General features: G+C 40.9%; 1 protein-coding gene across 4 annotated transcripts in view; it reads right to left on the reverse strand.

The window, feature by feature from the left end:
• fam13b (family with sequence similarity 13 member B) overlaps positions 1-17,305 on the reverse strand; it is a 95,041-nt gene that overhangs the window by 55,810 nt on the left and 21,926 nt on the right. For all 4 annotated transcript variants that reach the window (XM_034181992.1, XM_034181994.1, XM_034181995.1 and 1 more), the window contains 5 exons: positions 8,841-8,993; positions 5,629-5,832; positions 2,876-3,088; positions 1,348-1,525; positions 652-796 (listed from right to left, as the gene is read on the reverse strand). In XM_034181992.1, coding sequence (XP_034037883.1) covers positions 652-796; positions 1,348-1,525; positions 2,876-3,088; positions 5,629-5,794 — 702 coding nt within the window. In that variant the 5' untranslated portion in view covers positions 5,795-5,832; positions 8,841-8,993. The remainder of the gene's footprint in view (positions 1-651; positions 797-1,347; positions 1,526-2,875; positions 3,089-5,628; positions 5,833-8,840; positions 8,994-17,305) is intronic.

A 17,305-nucleotide genomic window follows, 5' to 3' on the forward strand; every position in this document is an offset into this window, starting at 1 on the left:
GGTTTCTGATCAAGTATTTTTAGTACCATACTTAAGGTGTTTATTACATACATACACACATGTTCAACTGCTTATCCAGGATTGGGTTACAGGCTTAAGGTGTTTATTATTATTATTATGAAAACCTTGATGAAGGAAGGATGTTTTTGTTGAATTCTCCCCCAAGATCAAGCAAGATTCATAGCCTAGTTTTCTGACAATATTTAAAATGGTTACGTGCACTTCGCTGGAGAGCAGGTTTGAAGAATGACTTATTTTTAGTACAGTAATTGTATAGTCTTTGGCAAAATGGGAGGCAAACTTAGTGGATTTAAGGATGCACAAAAAAAAAAAAAAAAAATCAGTGAACCTCAGTGTTTATTTCTTTGGGGATCAATTTTACAGCAGGAGAACTAAGATTTTGAAAGACAGTCTCCCCATGATTTCTCATCAATACGAGTAGATTCACAGCGACAGCTTAGATAACATTCACACAAACGTTACTTAAACAGATTTGGAAACTAATATTTCAAAAGCTTGTACAACAACAAAAGTAAAAATAATCAGGTATGGCATGACTCCTATCTGCATATTACAGATTAAAAAAAGGTTTATTCTGATTTACAATATGAAAATTAAAAGAGTCAATAAACATGTTAGAAACCAAGTAACCTGTTCATTGATGGAGCTGTAGTCATTTGTAGTGGAGACGTCATCGTCCTCAGAGTCAAATAGGCCCTCCTGGTTGTCCAACAACTCTGCCAATATTCTACTGACAGATTCTTGGTCTCGTAGGTCCTCAGCTTCTGTTGATAAGCTAGATGAAGCAGAAGAGGAAGCATTTGCTGTGGTGGATTTAAACTTCTTCTTATAGTTTGTCAAATTAGTAGCTGAGTAAATGGATGTCAATGTAAGTCCTTTATTTGTTTATAAGTCTATTTTCTTCTGATAGGAAAGAAATCAAGTGCCATATTCTTTCTGGATATCATTCTATAATATGTATTCTTCCCAATGGTGCGTTACAGAGCTTTCTTGTGATTCAATTATATACATGTAGATATACTAGGCCCCAATTTCTAATAAACGTGTAAACGTAAGACTGTTTTGAGAATGGTAAATTAACAGACATGTTATATTGCCAAATTCATACAACCTGCTGCTCAACTTTCACATAATGGAAAAGGTTACAAAAGCACAACATCCAATCTGAATCTGCATAAAAATCTACCTCCTTTCAGAGAAAAATCAGACACAGACTTGGTAAAGATTAGCACAACATAACCGTGCCTCTCTCCAGTGAGAACATTTTTCAAATGCAGAGTGACAGGGATCACATAATTTTTAGACAGCCCTATGCCAGCAACCTACTGGAAGATGTCTGGTCCGAAGACGGCGGCCAGCGCCCCAATGTTCCAGTTCTCCTGCTGAAGTGATGCCACGCTGGACAGGAAGCGGCACAAGAAACGCAGCAGGCCGTAGTTCAGCTGAGGAAGCTGTTGCAGCAGGTATTTCAGGTTTCTGCACAGCTCTTCTTCAGTACTATAATCTAGAAATTAATAAAGAGTAAACAGCAGGTTATGATAATATATAATTAGTATCATCAGAACTTAACTAACAACAGGCAGAGCAGCATATTTTTCACATTGTCATTCTCAATCGAATGTGGCCTCTTGCTACCACATCCTACTTGCTCTGCACAGTTGCCTGGGTTCTGTTTACCCTGGGTCTTAATTGCTATTGCTGCTAACAGTGATTGAAACCCTACGCTTCCCAGTGGGCGTGAGGTTGTGCAAGGATCATTTACAGAGGTGTCAGAAAAGAGTGAATGGTGGGGAGAACAGTGCACATTCCAGGCATCACTGTCCGTATAGACCAAGGGGCAAGACAGGGTTTTCTCCACAACATTACAGTTGCACTGATGCTGAAACCCAAGTCTTATTTACTTTGTTGGGAGCTGCTACAGATTTTAGTGTGGGCAGTGCTACACAGGCAAGTCTAGAGTACCTACGAAAAAGAAGCACTGGAAACGAAATTTTCAGAAAGCTGAATATTTTCACCAATAAAGAGGTCTTGGTTTTTGGCATTAGTGTGGCAGAGTCAGTAAATTCTTAAACATCCTCATCAGATTTAAACTAAAAACATGTGATTTGAAAGAAAACTGATACTAATGTTGGGCAAAGCCTTAAACAGAAGACAGTGTGGTTTATGAGATTCACAATCACTACTAGAATGAGTACATCTGATATGCTTTGCACCAAAGTTGTCAAAAGTGAATATTTGGAAACAGTCTGGACTCAGTTATGATTTTTGGAGCCCTTCTTGCTCCTGTGCACCCGGTCCTAAATATTCTTATCTGGCAGGTATAGGCAGAACAAAATTAGAATCCCTGGGGTCAAACAAAACCAATTAAAAGTCTTAGGAAGCAAATCGTGCTATTAGAGAAATTCTGTGAAACACTATCGTAATATTTCAAGTAAAACACGACAAACGCTAACGTGCTATATGAGAAAAATAATGCGTAACGTCCTAACCCATTAATGCTGTATTTGCAATGTAGTAACAACAATGGCTGAGTAAGAAGGGTTTATCTGTGAATAATAAGCAAGTTCAAACAGAACAAAGAAAAGGAGTGAGGGAATGAGTGAGAAAAACACGAAATGCAGAAGTGGGAGGGTTTGCTGCAAACAAAACTGGAACATGCGGCTGACTGACTGGATATGAAGATTTTAAGTAGACAAAATGATGTAATACCAAAACCTAATATGTTCATTTTAAAATGGTTCATCTTAACTACAAATTAAACATGTATCAAAATAATAATGTGAATTAAAAAACAAACTGCATCACACACAAAAAGTGAAACTGAAAGCAGAGAGCTGGTTGCCAGACAACACACCTTGGTGTAGCTGCAATATGTGTCGTTGGATGGCTGTAGGAATAACAGGCTCAGGGAGCTCCTGCAGGAACAATCGGAGTAAGCTGACTGCTGATGCCAAGTCTGCCTCCTTTTCTAGCTCCACCTCCTCACCGCTGTCGTAACGCTGTCGCAGCCAGTCTACACGCTCTGCATTGCCATTAACCAGGAACAGCCCCTCCAAGTCCAGACAACCTGTTGGGAGTCATACAGAGACAAAACAACAAACCTGAATTAAGATTAAAGTCATGACTGGACAGATGATGTCATCACAGGCCCGACAAAGTACATGTGCAGAATATTTATCTTGTGTACATTTGTGCATCTTAAGAACCCCCATTTCAATGTGAAATCCCATGAAATATCACTAAATGATGTCCACAGGCATGTGAGCGTGCATAAGTCTTAATCACACTTAAGCCCTGTTTACACATAGATGGTTTTGTTGGCGGGTAGTACGTAGACCGAAGTTCGTGGTAGTTCCGGCAGTTTTCGTGGTGGAAAGGGGCGGAGCATTTCGCCGGCGTTTTGGACGCAGTACTATCCGCAAATATGTGGATAAAACGCCGCTAAATCCGCCAAATAAAGCGGCGTTTTGCCGCCGTAGCATCCGGCACACGTCAGGCAACAGGGGTTAATACCCAGTTCTATCCTTTACAATCGCAGGTTAAGACGCACGTGAGAACGGCGGTGTTCTGCTGCCGCCGATAATGCCCTCTGTACCGCTGGTATACCCAGGTTTTTATCCAGGCAAATCCTGCGTTACTCCAGGATCTTTTGCATATAGGCACCACCCACAGAGTATAATAGGCTGAAGCAGCAGGAATACATGCCTCTGTCACTGCAGGGGGAGGGAAATCATCCTCAGCCTTTTATTCTCCTTCCTTTCCCCCTCCTCATGGTGTTGCTCCATCTCCACTACAGGCCTCCCCTCTGCTTCTGAACCAGACCTCTTGGTAAGTCCTTGCCGCTGCCAATTTTCTTTTGAGGCATACTGGAGCTTCTCTGCAAAAATATCTGGAGCTGGCCGCGAGTGCATGCAGCGCGCTAGCGTTTTTATACTGACCGCCGCCTATCGGCCGTTTGGAATGCCATTACCGGGAGGTGGCGTTTAGACCTCTGTCGCTGGTTAAAACGCCATTGAGGACGCCGATGTGGGCTCTATCGCCGTTTTACACGCCGTTGGTTAGGGATACAACGCCGGCTGCCAATTACGGCGGTGTAAACTGCGGCACTACAGGAAGGGGCAGGATGAAACGGCGATTAAAAAGTATCAAATGCCGTTGTTCGCATTGTCTCCGTCGTCATGCGAATTCTCCGACATGTTGAATAATTTTTTCGACGATTCCCGGTAAAGCCGGAACTAAGCCACGCCCCCTAGTGCCGGCGTTACCAACGGCGTTTGATCTTTTAGACGGCCAAAGACTCTTCCGGGAGCTCTTACCGTCTATGTGTAAACGGGGCTTTACGCAGCAATATCTAGTTCACATGAGCTTACCTGAGATATCATTAACTACTGCAAGGTCAGCTGAATGAGAAAGCATGTGATCTCTCTTCAGTTAAATGTGGACATGACTGGCATTTGACTACAGCACATTTAAACAAATTACTTCTCAAAACCTTCTCAGGAAAGTTTTTGCACAAAGAAAAATTGTACCAACCCCTTCAGTAATTGTTCGTGCAAAGATATTGTGGCTTCTTTGATTAAAAACGTAATGAAATTAATGAAAATATTTATTATGTTTCTTTCCGACTCATTTTATAATGTACTCAATATGCTGATACGTGGGGCAGGGCAGTGTTTTAGTGGTCAGCACTATTGTCTCATAGCTAGAGGGTCTGAGGTTCACTTCCACCTTGGTCCTTCTGTGTGGAGATTACATGCTCTCCCCATGTTTGTGTGGGTTTCCTTCAGGTGCTTCAAATTCTTCTTACTTCAAAGAAATGCAGGTTTGGTGAATAGTGCACCGCAGTCTTGTTTGAACCCTGCGTGATATCGCAGGATTTGACCACTTATTGGGACAGCGGGTCCCGTTATGCAATATATACACAGCATAACCTCACATAAAAAAATGGTGTACTGTTTTGTTTTTGGCTGCAATCACCGTAGAAGTCACGAAAAGTGTTTTTTTCCCCCGGCTCCCAGTGGAGAAGGGAAGACCAGGCAAAGGGGAGACATCGTGTCGATAAGTTAGCCTGCACAGCTAACCAGAGTAATTGCGTTCTCTCGCCTGCAAGACCGCCGTGACATATATGTGCTCCAGGTCATAAACAAACCACAACACATATACTTCCCATCGCATAGTCACTTTTTCTTTGCATTTTCACTTTGTCTGCATGTAATTTGCCCAAAAACTCAGAAAATGTTTTTCCCCTGGAAGCACAGAAATGACATCACATGCATCATATTTTACCCCTTTAGCGTCCGCCCTCAAACGAGACTGCGGTACATTGACCGTAGGTGTGAGTGAATGTGTTTAACTGTCAACATGTGGCCCTGTGATAAGACTGGCAACCTGCCCCCTGCCCAATGATCACTGGGATAGGATCCAGCCACCACCCTTGTCAACCTTAACTGGAATAAGTGGGTATAGAAAATCAGTGAATGACTGTTGATGCAGGTTAAGCCACTGAACATTTATAATTGATAGTCCATTCTTGTCCCCTTCCTGGGCTTTAGCTGCACACAATAATTTGATGCTCAAACAGAAGTTTTTAATATATATATCACTCACCGTGCTCTTCAATGTAGTCAACGATGTGTTTCACAAGTGCAGGAACCTCGTGGCCACTGATTGTGTGCGTGCGTGTCACCTCTTCCAATGGAACACCAAATACCCGTGTGGTGCTGGCTGAGCTCCCGCCCTCGTTGCCTGGCAACAGAGACACGCTCTTCCTCATGGCCGCCTCCTCACCACAACCCCGCCAAGACCTCACGTCTTCAGAAAGAAAAGGAACAACACAGGATTTACAAATAAAACTGCTCTTTTTTAATATATGCCAACATATAATGTGACTTCATCTTCAGGGATACTCTACACGTCTACCTGAAAGAAACAAAGAGCGATTCCAGGGAATAAATGGAGCAATATAAGGACACTGCTGTCATGCAAAACGAGCTGGTTCTCATATTGTTACACAGACCCTGAAGCTTCCCTTCCCTTCTACAAGGCAGAAAGGGATGAGGAGGAAGGCAATACCAAGCACAATGGCACTTTGGCCTGCAAAGGCAATTATGCCTGGCATGTGTATGTTTAGAAAAGTAAGAAAATGTGCAAGAGAAATGTAAGTGCTTAAAATCATCCTGTAGTTACAACATTTGCAAACACATGACCAATGAAGTTTTTTTTTCCTGAATATGAATGTTAACCAAAACTGGCCAAAGCACTGTTTATAATGGACTGCATTTATATAGCGCTTTTTCACGTGCATCAGAAGCTCAAAGTGCTTTACAATGATGCCTCGCATTCACCCATTCACACTTATACACTAGGCATATGAATCTCATCATTGATAACGATTCAATATGCATCTCGATACACTACCAGCAATACGATACATATTGCGATACGATTTGATAGATACTTTACTGATCCTTCACAGGAAATTACGCTGTTGCAGCAGCTCACAGAGACATACATTTCATACATCTATCATTATCATATAATGTAAAATAAAATGAAAGTGCAAAACCATGGACATCATTTAAATAATCAATGTGCATTAAACAACCTAATAGCAGCCGGGAGGAAAGTCTCCAACTTGCACCTCGGTGCCATCAGCCTGTGACTGAAGGTGCTACAGGTGATCACTTCCAGGGCATGGAGGAGGTGGATGATGCCTTAATTGCCTTGAACTTTGAGAGCATCCTGTCCTCGGCCACCTGTTGGACTGGTGAAAGTTCTGAGCCAACTACAAAGCCAGTCCTGTTCCCAATTCAATGTGATTTGATATGTATTTGATGGCGATTCAATTCCTCACAATGCGATTTGGTGTGATACGATGCAATTCAACATGATGCAAAGAAATACCAGAAATTCAAATTGAAAATAAGAAGCTGCAATCCAGTATGGTACTATGGTATTCTTCTACTTCTGATTCTACTAGGTACAGAGAGGATTTGTTTTACTCCTTATAAGCAGCAAATTTTCCAGATTCAACAGTAAGGAACAGGAACCGGTTCCTTCATATTTGGAACCCTTTTCATCACACTGTCAGAACTTAAACAGTACAGTAAACAGAAAGACATCACTCTCAATGAGTGACTTAAAGTGAGTCACTCACTGACAGAGTACCTCATTGGCAAAAGTACTATGACATACTTTTCTGACCAGTTTTGCTGGAGCTTCACTCAGTTTACAATCTGAGAAATCCAAGTTAGGTGGACTAGCGGCGGCCACGGCATTCTTTACAAACAACCTGCATCTTGTCAAGTTTCCCATCTTTTTTAAAAAGTGAAAATCTCTCCAAAACGGCTGTTTTAAATGTTTTTGGTGCGTCAAAAAATCTCCACTTGCTTGCGCTGTTGTCGCGGGGGCTCCATTTTGAAATAGATTTGTTGCAGTAGAAATGTGCATTCAGGCTTCCGTCGAGGCAGGTACTAAATGAAATTCGAGACCAACATTACAGTAACTAAAAACAAAGGGAACCCCTTCCCCCCAATATAAATGTCTAAAGGTTGGTAACAAATCTGCCCAAATATTTATTGTAATACAGAACATAGTTACTGGTTTTAGCCATGCTGCAAAATCTTCCTCATAAAGCAAATTTTTATTACATTTACACTTTCTCATGTCATCACATATGTTGCGTGGAGCTAGTAAAAGTGTCTCTGCTCTGAGTGTTCCGTCAACAAAAATGAGATTTGCTGGTTCCACTATCTCACTTTCAATAAATTATATTTTAAAAAGAAAATAGGAATTGCCATTTATTTTGATATTTCTTTACAGTAATGTCATAAGAAAACATGTATTTTCAAGACTTTAAAGACTCTAAAGTCATTTTAATACCAATAAAGGCCTTAATTTTAGATTAACAAATTCAACAACTTTGAAGACTTTAAGGATCCACAAGAACCCTGGTTTTCATTTGACACTGAAATTGAACCATAAGTACCTTTTTAAAAAAACAAAACAAAAAAAAAAACCTTTGATAATATGTGTAAGTGGCTGTTCCAAAGTGATGCACAGACCTTTTAAAACATCTCTGTTCCTACTCATCTTCCTTTGTATTTTCTCCTCCACATCTCTCTTCCTCTCTTGCAATATACACAGTCATAAATCACACAGGATTTCGAACAAACAAAGTTAGTCTTGTTAAAAATAGCTTCTCCTCCCACATTTGATGAGCAGTTATAAATCAGGCGGTTGTACTGATGGTACACTTGTTCTGCATCACCACATAGCATGGCAGTACAACTAGCTGTTTGTCAGAATTATGCACACAGAGCTAAATAAGTCATCTAAGTCACCGTGTCTGTTACATTTTGATATTTAGTCTGGGATTCCAGGTCAAATCATGAATATGTCGTTATGACTGAGGATTTAGAGGAGCTGCACTGACATCACAGGTCATGGAGCACACACTAACTTCCAGCATATTTTTTTTGATTAATCTTTCCATGACTAAGCATTCTCGCTTAACGTTCAAGTTGTTCAAACAGATGTTTTTCCATTTATTTGCTGTCTGTAAGTGTTCTGACACAATGAAACCAACAATACTCTCCCTTAAGTATATTGCAAAAATAGCAAAATTTTCATTACTCCATACTATCGATCATGCTGAATAGCAGGAATATAATGAAAAAAGACTGCACAGCCTGCTTGACCAAGACTTTCAAAGGGTTATGTGACCACTGTTTTTATGGCGATTATCCTAAATTTGAGTGCATGTTTGAACAGGGTACCGAGGGAACATTCCAGCAGTAAGAGTGTGTGTGTATACTCACCGTGTAGCAGTGAAAGTGTGTTTTATCCGCTCCTCCCCTAGCCAGTGAACCACTGAACCATCTATGGCTGCTTCAGGTTGTGGCAGAAGATGAGCCGGTAGTTCCTCATTGACAGACCGCAAATCCCTCTAGCAGGATTCCCTTCTAGCCACACTGAAGTGATACAGAAATGAAAGAATGGGAAAGAAAGACATAAGATCACAGGACAGAAAGGAAAAAAAATAGAATGACATGGGAGGTTGGAGGCAAAGGTCAAAGAGTTAACAACAACAAATTAAATTTATACAGACCCTTTCAAAGAACACAAGATCACTAAAAACATTTACTATGAATATACACAAAGTATACCTCTTGCTTGAATTAACAGTTTTCTGATAGAAACCGGAGACAGGATAGTGACAACGCAATGTGAACCCACTGGTGCATACCTTAAAATAAATAAATAAAACTGATTTTGGGTAACACACACGCAACAAACATTTTTAAGATTTCACCAAGCTTTCCACTTTTGTTATACAACATCTAAAACATTTGGATCTCTGGAACGAGACCTCAGAGTTACTCTCCATAAGCTCTGCAAAATATCAAGTTCCCCAAATATCATACCATTAGCTTTATAGTGTGTAGCTAAGCAAACATCAAAGTTCCATTTTCTGTTCCTACAAAATTCTATAAATTCAAAACACCAACGTAGCTCCACCTGTATTGCATTTTATACAGACTGCAGTATGTGGACCTCGTGTCATACGTATGTGTACCTTATTAGAGGAGACAATAGAGTTTAAAGATGGTCAAATATGATACTGTATCTTTCTTAGAATTACTATAAACTGTTTACAAGAAAAAGTGTATAAACTAGAACACTACTCATGAAAGGCACATACCGGATTTTCTAGCCTATAATTTGTACCAGGAGGATAAGTCGCATATATTTTTGAAACATATATTTCACACAAATTTAACAAAAAACATTTTGTAACACACTAGCCTAAAAAACATACACCAAGTATCTTTAATGTTGTACTTGTATACTGTTACACCCCTAGTTTTTGACATATAAATCACAACACAGTCCAGAAAATGTTGTAGTTCACCGTTTTTCAAATTTTTCACTTTGTATCTTTCAAGTTTTATTATAGCATCCACTGAAATGCAAGGGTCACTTCCAACTGAACTTTATTTAGAATGAACCTCTCTTACACCCTACTGGTTTGGCATTTGCCAAATTGATCCCGTTTTCATTTACAGCATCTTCCGCAGCTAGCCATTTTCTCTGTCTTTTTCTTGTGCACTACCATTCTATCTTTTCCCCACTGTGAAGCTTGAGATGTCAGGTTGTCCAAGACTCTGCTGGAAGTGATGAAAGAAAACAATTAACCAGATGCCGTCCACCACGGAGAGCTGCATCAGTGCGAGTGTCCATGTTCTATATGCCTGTGCTTGCCTGTGTGAAGTATAAACTGTTACTTTAAATGTGCATTTCAAGAACGTGCCTTTTAAAAGTGAGTGTGTCAATATGTGAGTGTGTACTTGTGTAGTTGATGAGGCCTGTGAGAGTGCAAATGACACTCTTGTTCAAAAAGAAAAATTCATGCAAGAGAAAAAACAAACAAACAAACCAAAAAAAACCAAAACAAAACAAAACAAAACAAAAAAAAAACAGCTGGACTATCCATTGTGAAAAATGCAAGTATGTGTATCTCAAGTGTGCACGTGTGGCACAGAGTGCAAGTGTGTTATTGGGTTCCAAGTGTAAAAGAGTGTGTTTGAACAGCCCTTTGTTGTTGTGGACATAGCTGTTCCATATGGCAATGCAGCTATACAATGACTTACTCAAAACAATATTTATCCTTTATTTTAAAAGACAAAGTCAGACAGGCAAAAAAAAAAAAAAACAAGGAAGGTGACTAGGAAGAAAATCAGATGGCAAGGCAAAGTAAGAAATTAAGTAGGAAGAGAAAAAGTTTCTGGATGGCACTCGACACAGTAGCAGGGTCATCCAGTTCTGGCACGAATGTGCTTCATAAATTAGTGTTTGAGAAAAGAGTGCTGGCCACTTGAAAATCCAATATGGCGCCCAGGTCAGGGTCAATGAAGAATTACACAGGGGTCAAAATTTAAAAATACTCCAGTCATATTGAAAAGTATAACACATTACTTACCTGATCATGAATATTCCAAAAAGGTATAGTTTGGACTATCTATGACTGAATGTTATGGAGTTATGGGGTAAAAACAGCAACAATGGTGACAAAGGACAGTTTCAGTTTGTAGCTACAGGGGTCAAAAGTTAATGTTGCTCCAATTTTTTGTAAAATGTGATGAAAATTACTGGTAATAGGGTGTAATTCTTCACTGACCCCTACCTGACCGCCATACTGGATTTTTAAATGGCCAGCTCTTTTTTTCTCAAACACTGATTTATGAAGAACATTCATGCTAAATCTGATGCTTGTATCACCATGTGACAGATTGTTTCAGTTATATGCTGCACTACCCAGCACCCTCTTCCCCCACTGGAATATGTTTATAAATATGGTGACTGCAGATACATTTACTTAAAAACATTCTTTTCTCACTCACAGAATTTATGTGCGACACTTGATCATGCCAGATATGCTGAGGAGAGTCTGCACTGAGCTAGATTATGCCATCGATGTTTGATGAGTAACAGGCGGGTGTCTGTGATACCAATTGATACCACATGAAACTGAGATCATGCAACTGTAGCCACCAATGTACACCCAACCCGTATCCAATATTTACAGCTTAATGACATGAGATATGACATCTCAGAATAATTGACAGAGATGGGAGCAACTTCTCAATAATGAGTGTTGACACACCATCATCACACCATTAAAACAAACAAAAAAACAAGCTTGTGCTTTATGTTTCTTGTGTTCTCTGCTCTGTGAAAGAACAGATTAAGTGTTTTTTTTTAAGCTGTTTGTGGTCTGTGCACAATCGCACTCCGTGTGCCAAAGCAGGTGATCCAAACACCTTTCATTCGGTGTTTCACCATTTCCCATAATCAGGGCTGGCATTGAGGCAATATGGCTAAGCCTGAAACTAATTTGTCGAGGGGTTTGGGTGCCGCCTAGGTCCCCAATGGAGTCCAGGGGCAAAGACCCAGGCTGGGGGCTGTAATTTTAGGCCTTTTCAAACCTGTTTGGAAAGCTCTCAGGAACACCCAATGTTAAAGATTTTAAACAATCATTACCATCTTTGAGGGCAAGTGGTTTGTGTTTTACAATGCAGTTTTCTAAAGCAAGAGGCCAATCTTGTTATTAAACAAAGAACAGGGTATATTTCACAGTTCTTATTAGACAAAGAACCGAAATATTTCCCGGCGTTAAACGTCATTCGCGGACCATCCCCTCAAACTCTGTCATAATTATGTTATAAACCAGTCACCATTTGTTTTATTATACATCTGTGTAATCAATAAAATTATCTTCGCGGATGATCCGTTCGTGTGCGCACGCATATGAAGGAAAAAACAAAAAACAAAACACCGGCTGCTGCCGCACTTCCTCGCTTTCTCCCCTCAAACTCTGTGATAATTGTGTTATAAACAGCATTTGTTTTATTATACATCTGTGTAATTAATAAAATTATCTTCACAGACGAATCGTTTGTGCGTGCACGCATGTGAAAAAAACAAAACAAACAAACAAAAAAACACCGGCTGCTGCACTTCCTCACTTTCTCCCCTCAAACTCTGATAATTGTGTTATAAACCAGTCTCTAGGGATGTGAATCGTACAACTCACGATTCAATTCGATTCCGATTCTTGGGGTGACGATTCGATTCAGAATCGATTTTCGATTGAAAGACCTCTGAGAAATAGTAATAATACTTAAAAAATGTTTATGTTTAAGAAAATGCAGCTCTACAAGGTTAATCAAGTGATTCCAGATGTAAATTTACTTATCTGCTTTGCTCATTCAGAGTTGGCTGGCAGTTTAGTGAAGCGCTAGTCAGTAGTCGGCAGATACCGCTGCTCCACTTCTTTTAGCTCCGGGTGATGGCGTAGCATGTGGGCTTGTGGATTTGAAGTGTTTCCGAAGTACTTGACTTTCATTTTGCAGATTTTGCACACTGCATAAGTCATGTCAAGCTCCTTCTTACGCAGCAAAGGATAAAATCCAAAATGCGCTCAAACATTTGCCTTCAGCAAAGACGGTGCTGGCTGAATTAGCTCTTCGTCTGCCATGCTAAGCTGCAGCTCACGAATGTTTGAAGCACGCCGGACCCTCTCCTCGTGGGGATGCTGTAGTACGGAGGCCGTTGCCTGACAGTACACGCAGCGAGTAAGTAAGAAAATGTTTTAAAAAATGCTTTTTAAAAATCGATTCTTGGACATTTTGGATCAATTCAGAATCGTAAGAAATAAGAATCGCGATTCGGACGTGAATTGATTTTTCCGTCACACCTACCAGTCACCATTTGTTTTATTATACATCTGTGCAATTAATAAAATTATCTTCACGGACGATTCGTTCGCACGCGCACGCGAACAAGAAAACACTGGCTGCTGCACGTCCTTGCTTTCTCCCCCTCAAACTCTGTCATTATTGTGTTATAAACCAGTCACCATTTGTTTTATTATACATCTCTGTAATTAATAAAATTATCTTCACAGATGATTCGTTCACGCGCGCACGTGAACAACAACAAAAAAAACACCGGCTGCTGCTGCACTTCCTCGCTTTCTCCCCTTCAAACTCTGCCATAATTGTGTTAAATAAAAGACAAAAGGGACATAAGTCCTGCTCACAGGCTGATTGCCAGAGACAGGACATGTCCACATCAAGTATAAACTCCAGACAGACATCTCCACATCACTACATATCCACAACCCGTCCTTACATAGGGATTACATGGCAACCTGTCGCCTCCGCTGCATATATCCGGATCCAAAAGCTGGAAATCCGGCTCAAGCCGGAAAAATACCAGGCCTGCATAATGCCCCTGGTGGCCGCCTACGCTTCTCAGAATGCACCGTGGTGCCAGCAGAGTTCCGCTGTCTCACAGCACATGTAAACAATGGCAAAGCAAGGATGTGGATAATTTAGCAAGTTCACGGGCGATTATGATGATTATACACTCTCCCAAGTTGAGAGGGTTATCTAGAGGTGGTGTAGCACCTGTGATGTACTTCTGCTGCGCCCCAATGTTGTCTTATTGTCCATACTACACGAGATGTGTTTACACTGTGAGTGCTGAGCTCCTGACACCGGACCTCTGCTGAAACTGACCTCTCGCGTGAGTTATGGACCGCCACATGGCGCGAGATTCACAACTGTGAAACACTGAATACAGCACAAAACAAACAAGTCCCATCCAACTGACTTCATATTTAATGTGGTACTTTCCTGTTTAGGGCAACACGGTGGATTAGTGGTTAGCACTGTTGCCTCACAGCAAGAAGGTCACAGGATCGATTCCCACCTGTCGCCTTTCTGTGTGGAGTTTGCATGTTCTCCCCCTGTTTCCATGGGTTCCCTACAGGTGCTTCCAGCTTCCTCCGACCTCTAAAGACATGCAGGTTAGGTGAATAGGGTGTGAATGTGTTTGTCTATATGTGGCACTGCGACAGTCTGTTTTTCTGTCTGGGGTGTAGCCCCCCCAAAGCCCTTAATTGGAGTAAGCAGGTACAGAACATGGATGGATGGACTTTCCAGTTTAATCTTAATCATGACTGCAGAGGCTGTAGACAAAATGTTTGTTAACAGAATAGAATAGAGCCTTTTGCCATATGGTATTTTATGGTATTTAATAGACATGTCCAGCTTGTCCACAATTTCTCAGATAGTCACATGACTGAAAAGCCACCGAAAGCCGTCTGAATTTTCCGAATGGTTGACGAGCTGGGCAGGTTACAACATGTCCTGTGAGACTTCAACACGGAGGCGCTGTTGCTGCGTGTTCAGCTTCATGTCGATGAATTTCGCCGCCACTCTTTTCATGGCAAAATCTTCTTTCACAGTGGAATGTGCCGAAAAAGTGCTGATGTCCACCTCTTCCACAATTTCTCGGATAATCACACGACAGCCCCACATCACCACAGCGTTCACTTTGGAAATGATCCGGTCATTTCAGGGTGTTGATGCCGATCGGAGCGTGACGCGCCCTCCACCGTTGTGCGGACATTTTTTTTGTACCGCTCATTAATCTGTGTGATGCCCAGAGGATCGTCACCGAAAGCCGTCTGAATAATCCGAATGGTTTCCACCTGGCTATTGCCCACTTTGTGGCAAAATTTGATGCAGTCGCGCTGCTCCAGTCGTTCCGGCATTTCCTTACAAAGAAAAAACGACAAGACTCCACCCATCCTCACACAAAGGCTGCTTACAAGCAAATGACGCAACCGACAGGCGTGAAAAAAAAAAATCACGCATGCGCACGAAGGTTCAAGGTTGGTTCATGCAAGCACACGTGATTCAAATCCATCAGGTTTTTGAAAAAAATAAAAAAGGTCAGATACTTTTCTAACAGACCTCGTACATACATATAGTGAAATTTGTCCTCTGCATTTAACCCATCCTAATTTACAGTTAGACACAATACAACCACTAGGAGCAGTGGGCAGCCACAGTCCGGCACCTGAACTATGGCTTGTAGAATTTTTTTTGTAGAAATTCTACAAAAAAATTAAGTGTGATATATCAAATCTCTGCTGCTTCTGTGTTGGTTGTCTTCGAAATGCCTCTTCCAGCACTTTCACAGTTGACATAAACCTTTTCCATAGAATATGATGGAATATTAGCTGACACACATTCACATGGGATAGCTATAATTTAAGGTAATTCCTACAGATTGTTTTACAGAAGGTAAAAGTTGCTGCAATCATGACTGACACTGCAGTGAGGGGAATGGTGCATTCATATGGGACTAAAATCACTGAGTAACTCACTGTATTACCCCACCTCCCCTGGGAAACTAATCCCCTCTGAAAAGGACAAAAGTGAACAAACACCTAGAGGACATTTCCAGATATGACAGAACTCACTTCTCCCAAACTACTGCTTATCCTGCTGTGAAAACCGACCTTAAAGACTGCTATAGTGAAACCCTGATAAGTAATGGAACACTACAGAAATGGCCCTGTGTCTGTCTACTGGTGTCTCAAACCCAGGTATCATGCCTTGCAATCCTCTGCTCAACAATGAGGGGCATTGTTGTAAGGGAAAGCGAAGCGGACGGCTAGGGGTGAAAAGAAAGCGAGAGAATGAAAGGCAGCTACATAGAGGACCAGAAGGAAAAGGAGTTCACAGGGAAGGTTAAGAGTGATTCAGAATGAAGGAGCTTTATTCAACCACTGGTGTAAATTTCAAAATAAAGGTTTTTCTTCAACTTGCACTTTACAGAGAAATTACAATTTAATTTAATATCTTAGGTAAAAAGACCATAATGTGCACCAATGCAGATTTTAAACATGATATAAAAGCATCTTCAAAAAGAACTTCAACAACATGCATCTTAGAGTGTACACTTCTGCCGAGTCCAAAAGTGTCCTATCTAACAATGGTCTCTTTCTCTTGGATGTCGCTGCCTGACAGTCTTTCCAGATCCATTCTCAGACCAATGTAAATGCTATAAAGACACTATTAGAGCAAATCCCTGACAATTTTATATATCATATAGGAAGCAATATCTTTTATTTGTCAAAGTGCATCAATTACCTCCAGTGTCCTCATTAGCATTAAGTACTGAATTCCCCATAATATTTATCTAATTTGTAAAATACTTAACACGAGATGATGATAGCAGTTTAACTTTTTAAAACTTCATAGTCCATTTAAACAAGTCATTCGCCCTGCCCATTTCTCATGTCATGTGGAGTTGTGTCAGGAAAGGCATCCGGCATAAAACTTGTGCCAAATCAACATGCAGATCTGCTGTAGTGACCCAGAGTGAAAACAAGGTAACAGCCAAAGGGACTTACTATTCTGTCGTGTCTGCCAATACCAGAATACCAAGAAAAGACAGAACATAGTACAGTAACAATCTTTATCAGAACTCTGATGAGGAGCCTATAACAGCAGTCATAGGGTGAGAGGCAGGGTACACACTTAGACAGGATACCAGCCTATCACAGGGCAAGTACATTAATTATTTACATATGAGGTCTATTAGAAAAGTATCCGACCTTATTATTTTTTTCAAAAACCATATGGATTTGAATCACGTGTGATTGCGTCAGACAAGCTTGAACTCTCGTGCGCATGCGTGAGTTTTTCCACGCCTGTCGGTTGCGTCATTCGCCTGTGAGCAGGCTTTGAGTGAGGAGTGGTCCACCCACACGGCGGATTTTCATTGTCAGGAAATGGCGGAATGATTTGGGCTTTTTTTCCAATCAGAATTTTTTCAGAAACTGTTAGAGACTGGCAGCTGGAAACCATTCGAAAAATTTATCTGGCTTTCGGTGAAAATTTTACAGGCTTCACAGAGAATA

Source organism: Thalassophryne amazonica, chromosome 11 (assembly GCF_902500255.1).
Source record: "Thalassophryne amazonica chromosome 11, fThaAma1.1, whole genome shotgun sequence".
In the NCBI taxonomy this organism is placed as follows: Eukaryota; Metazoa; Chordata; class Actinopteri; order Batrachoidiformes; family Batrachoididae; genus Thalassophryne; species Thalassophryne amazonica.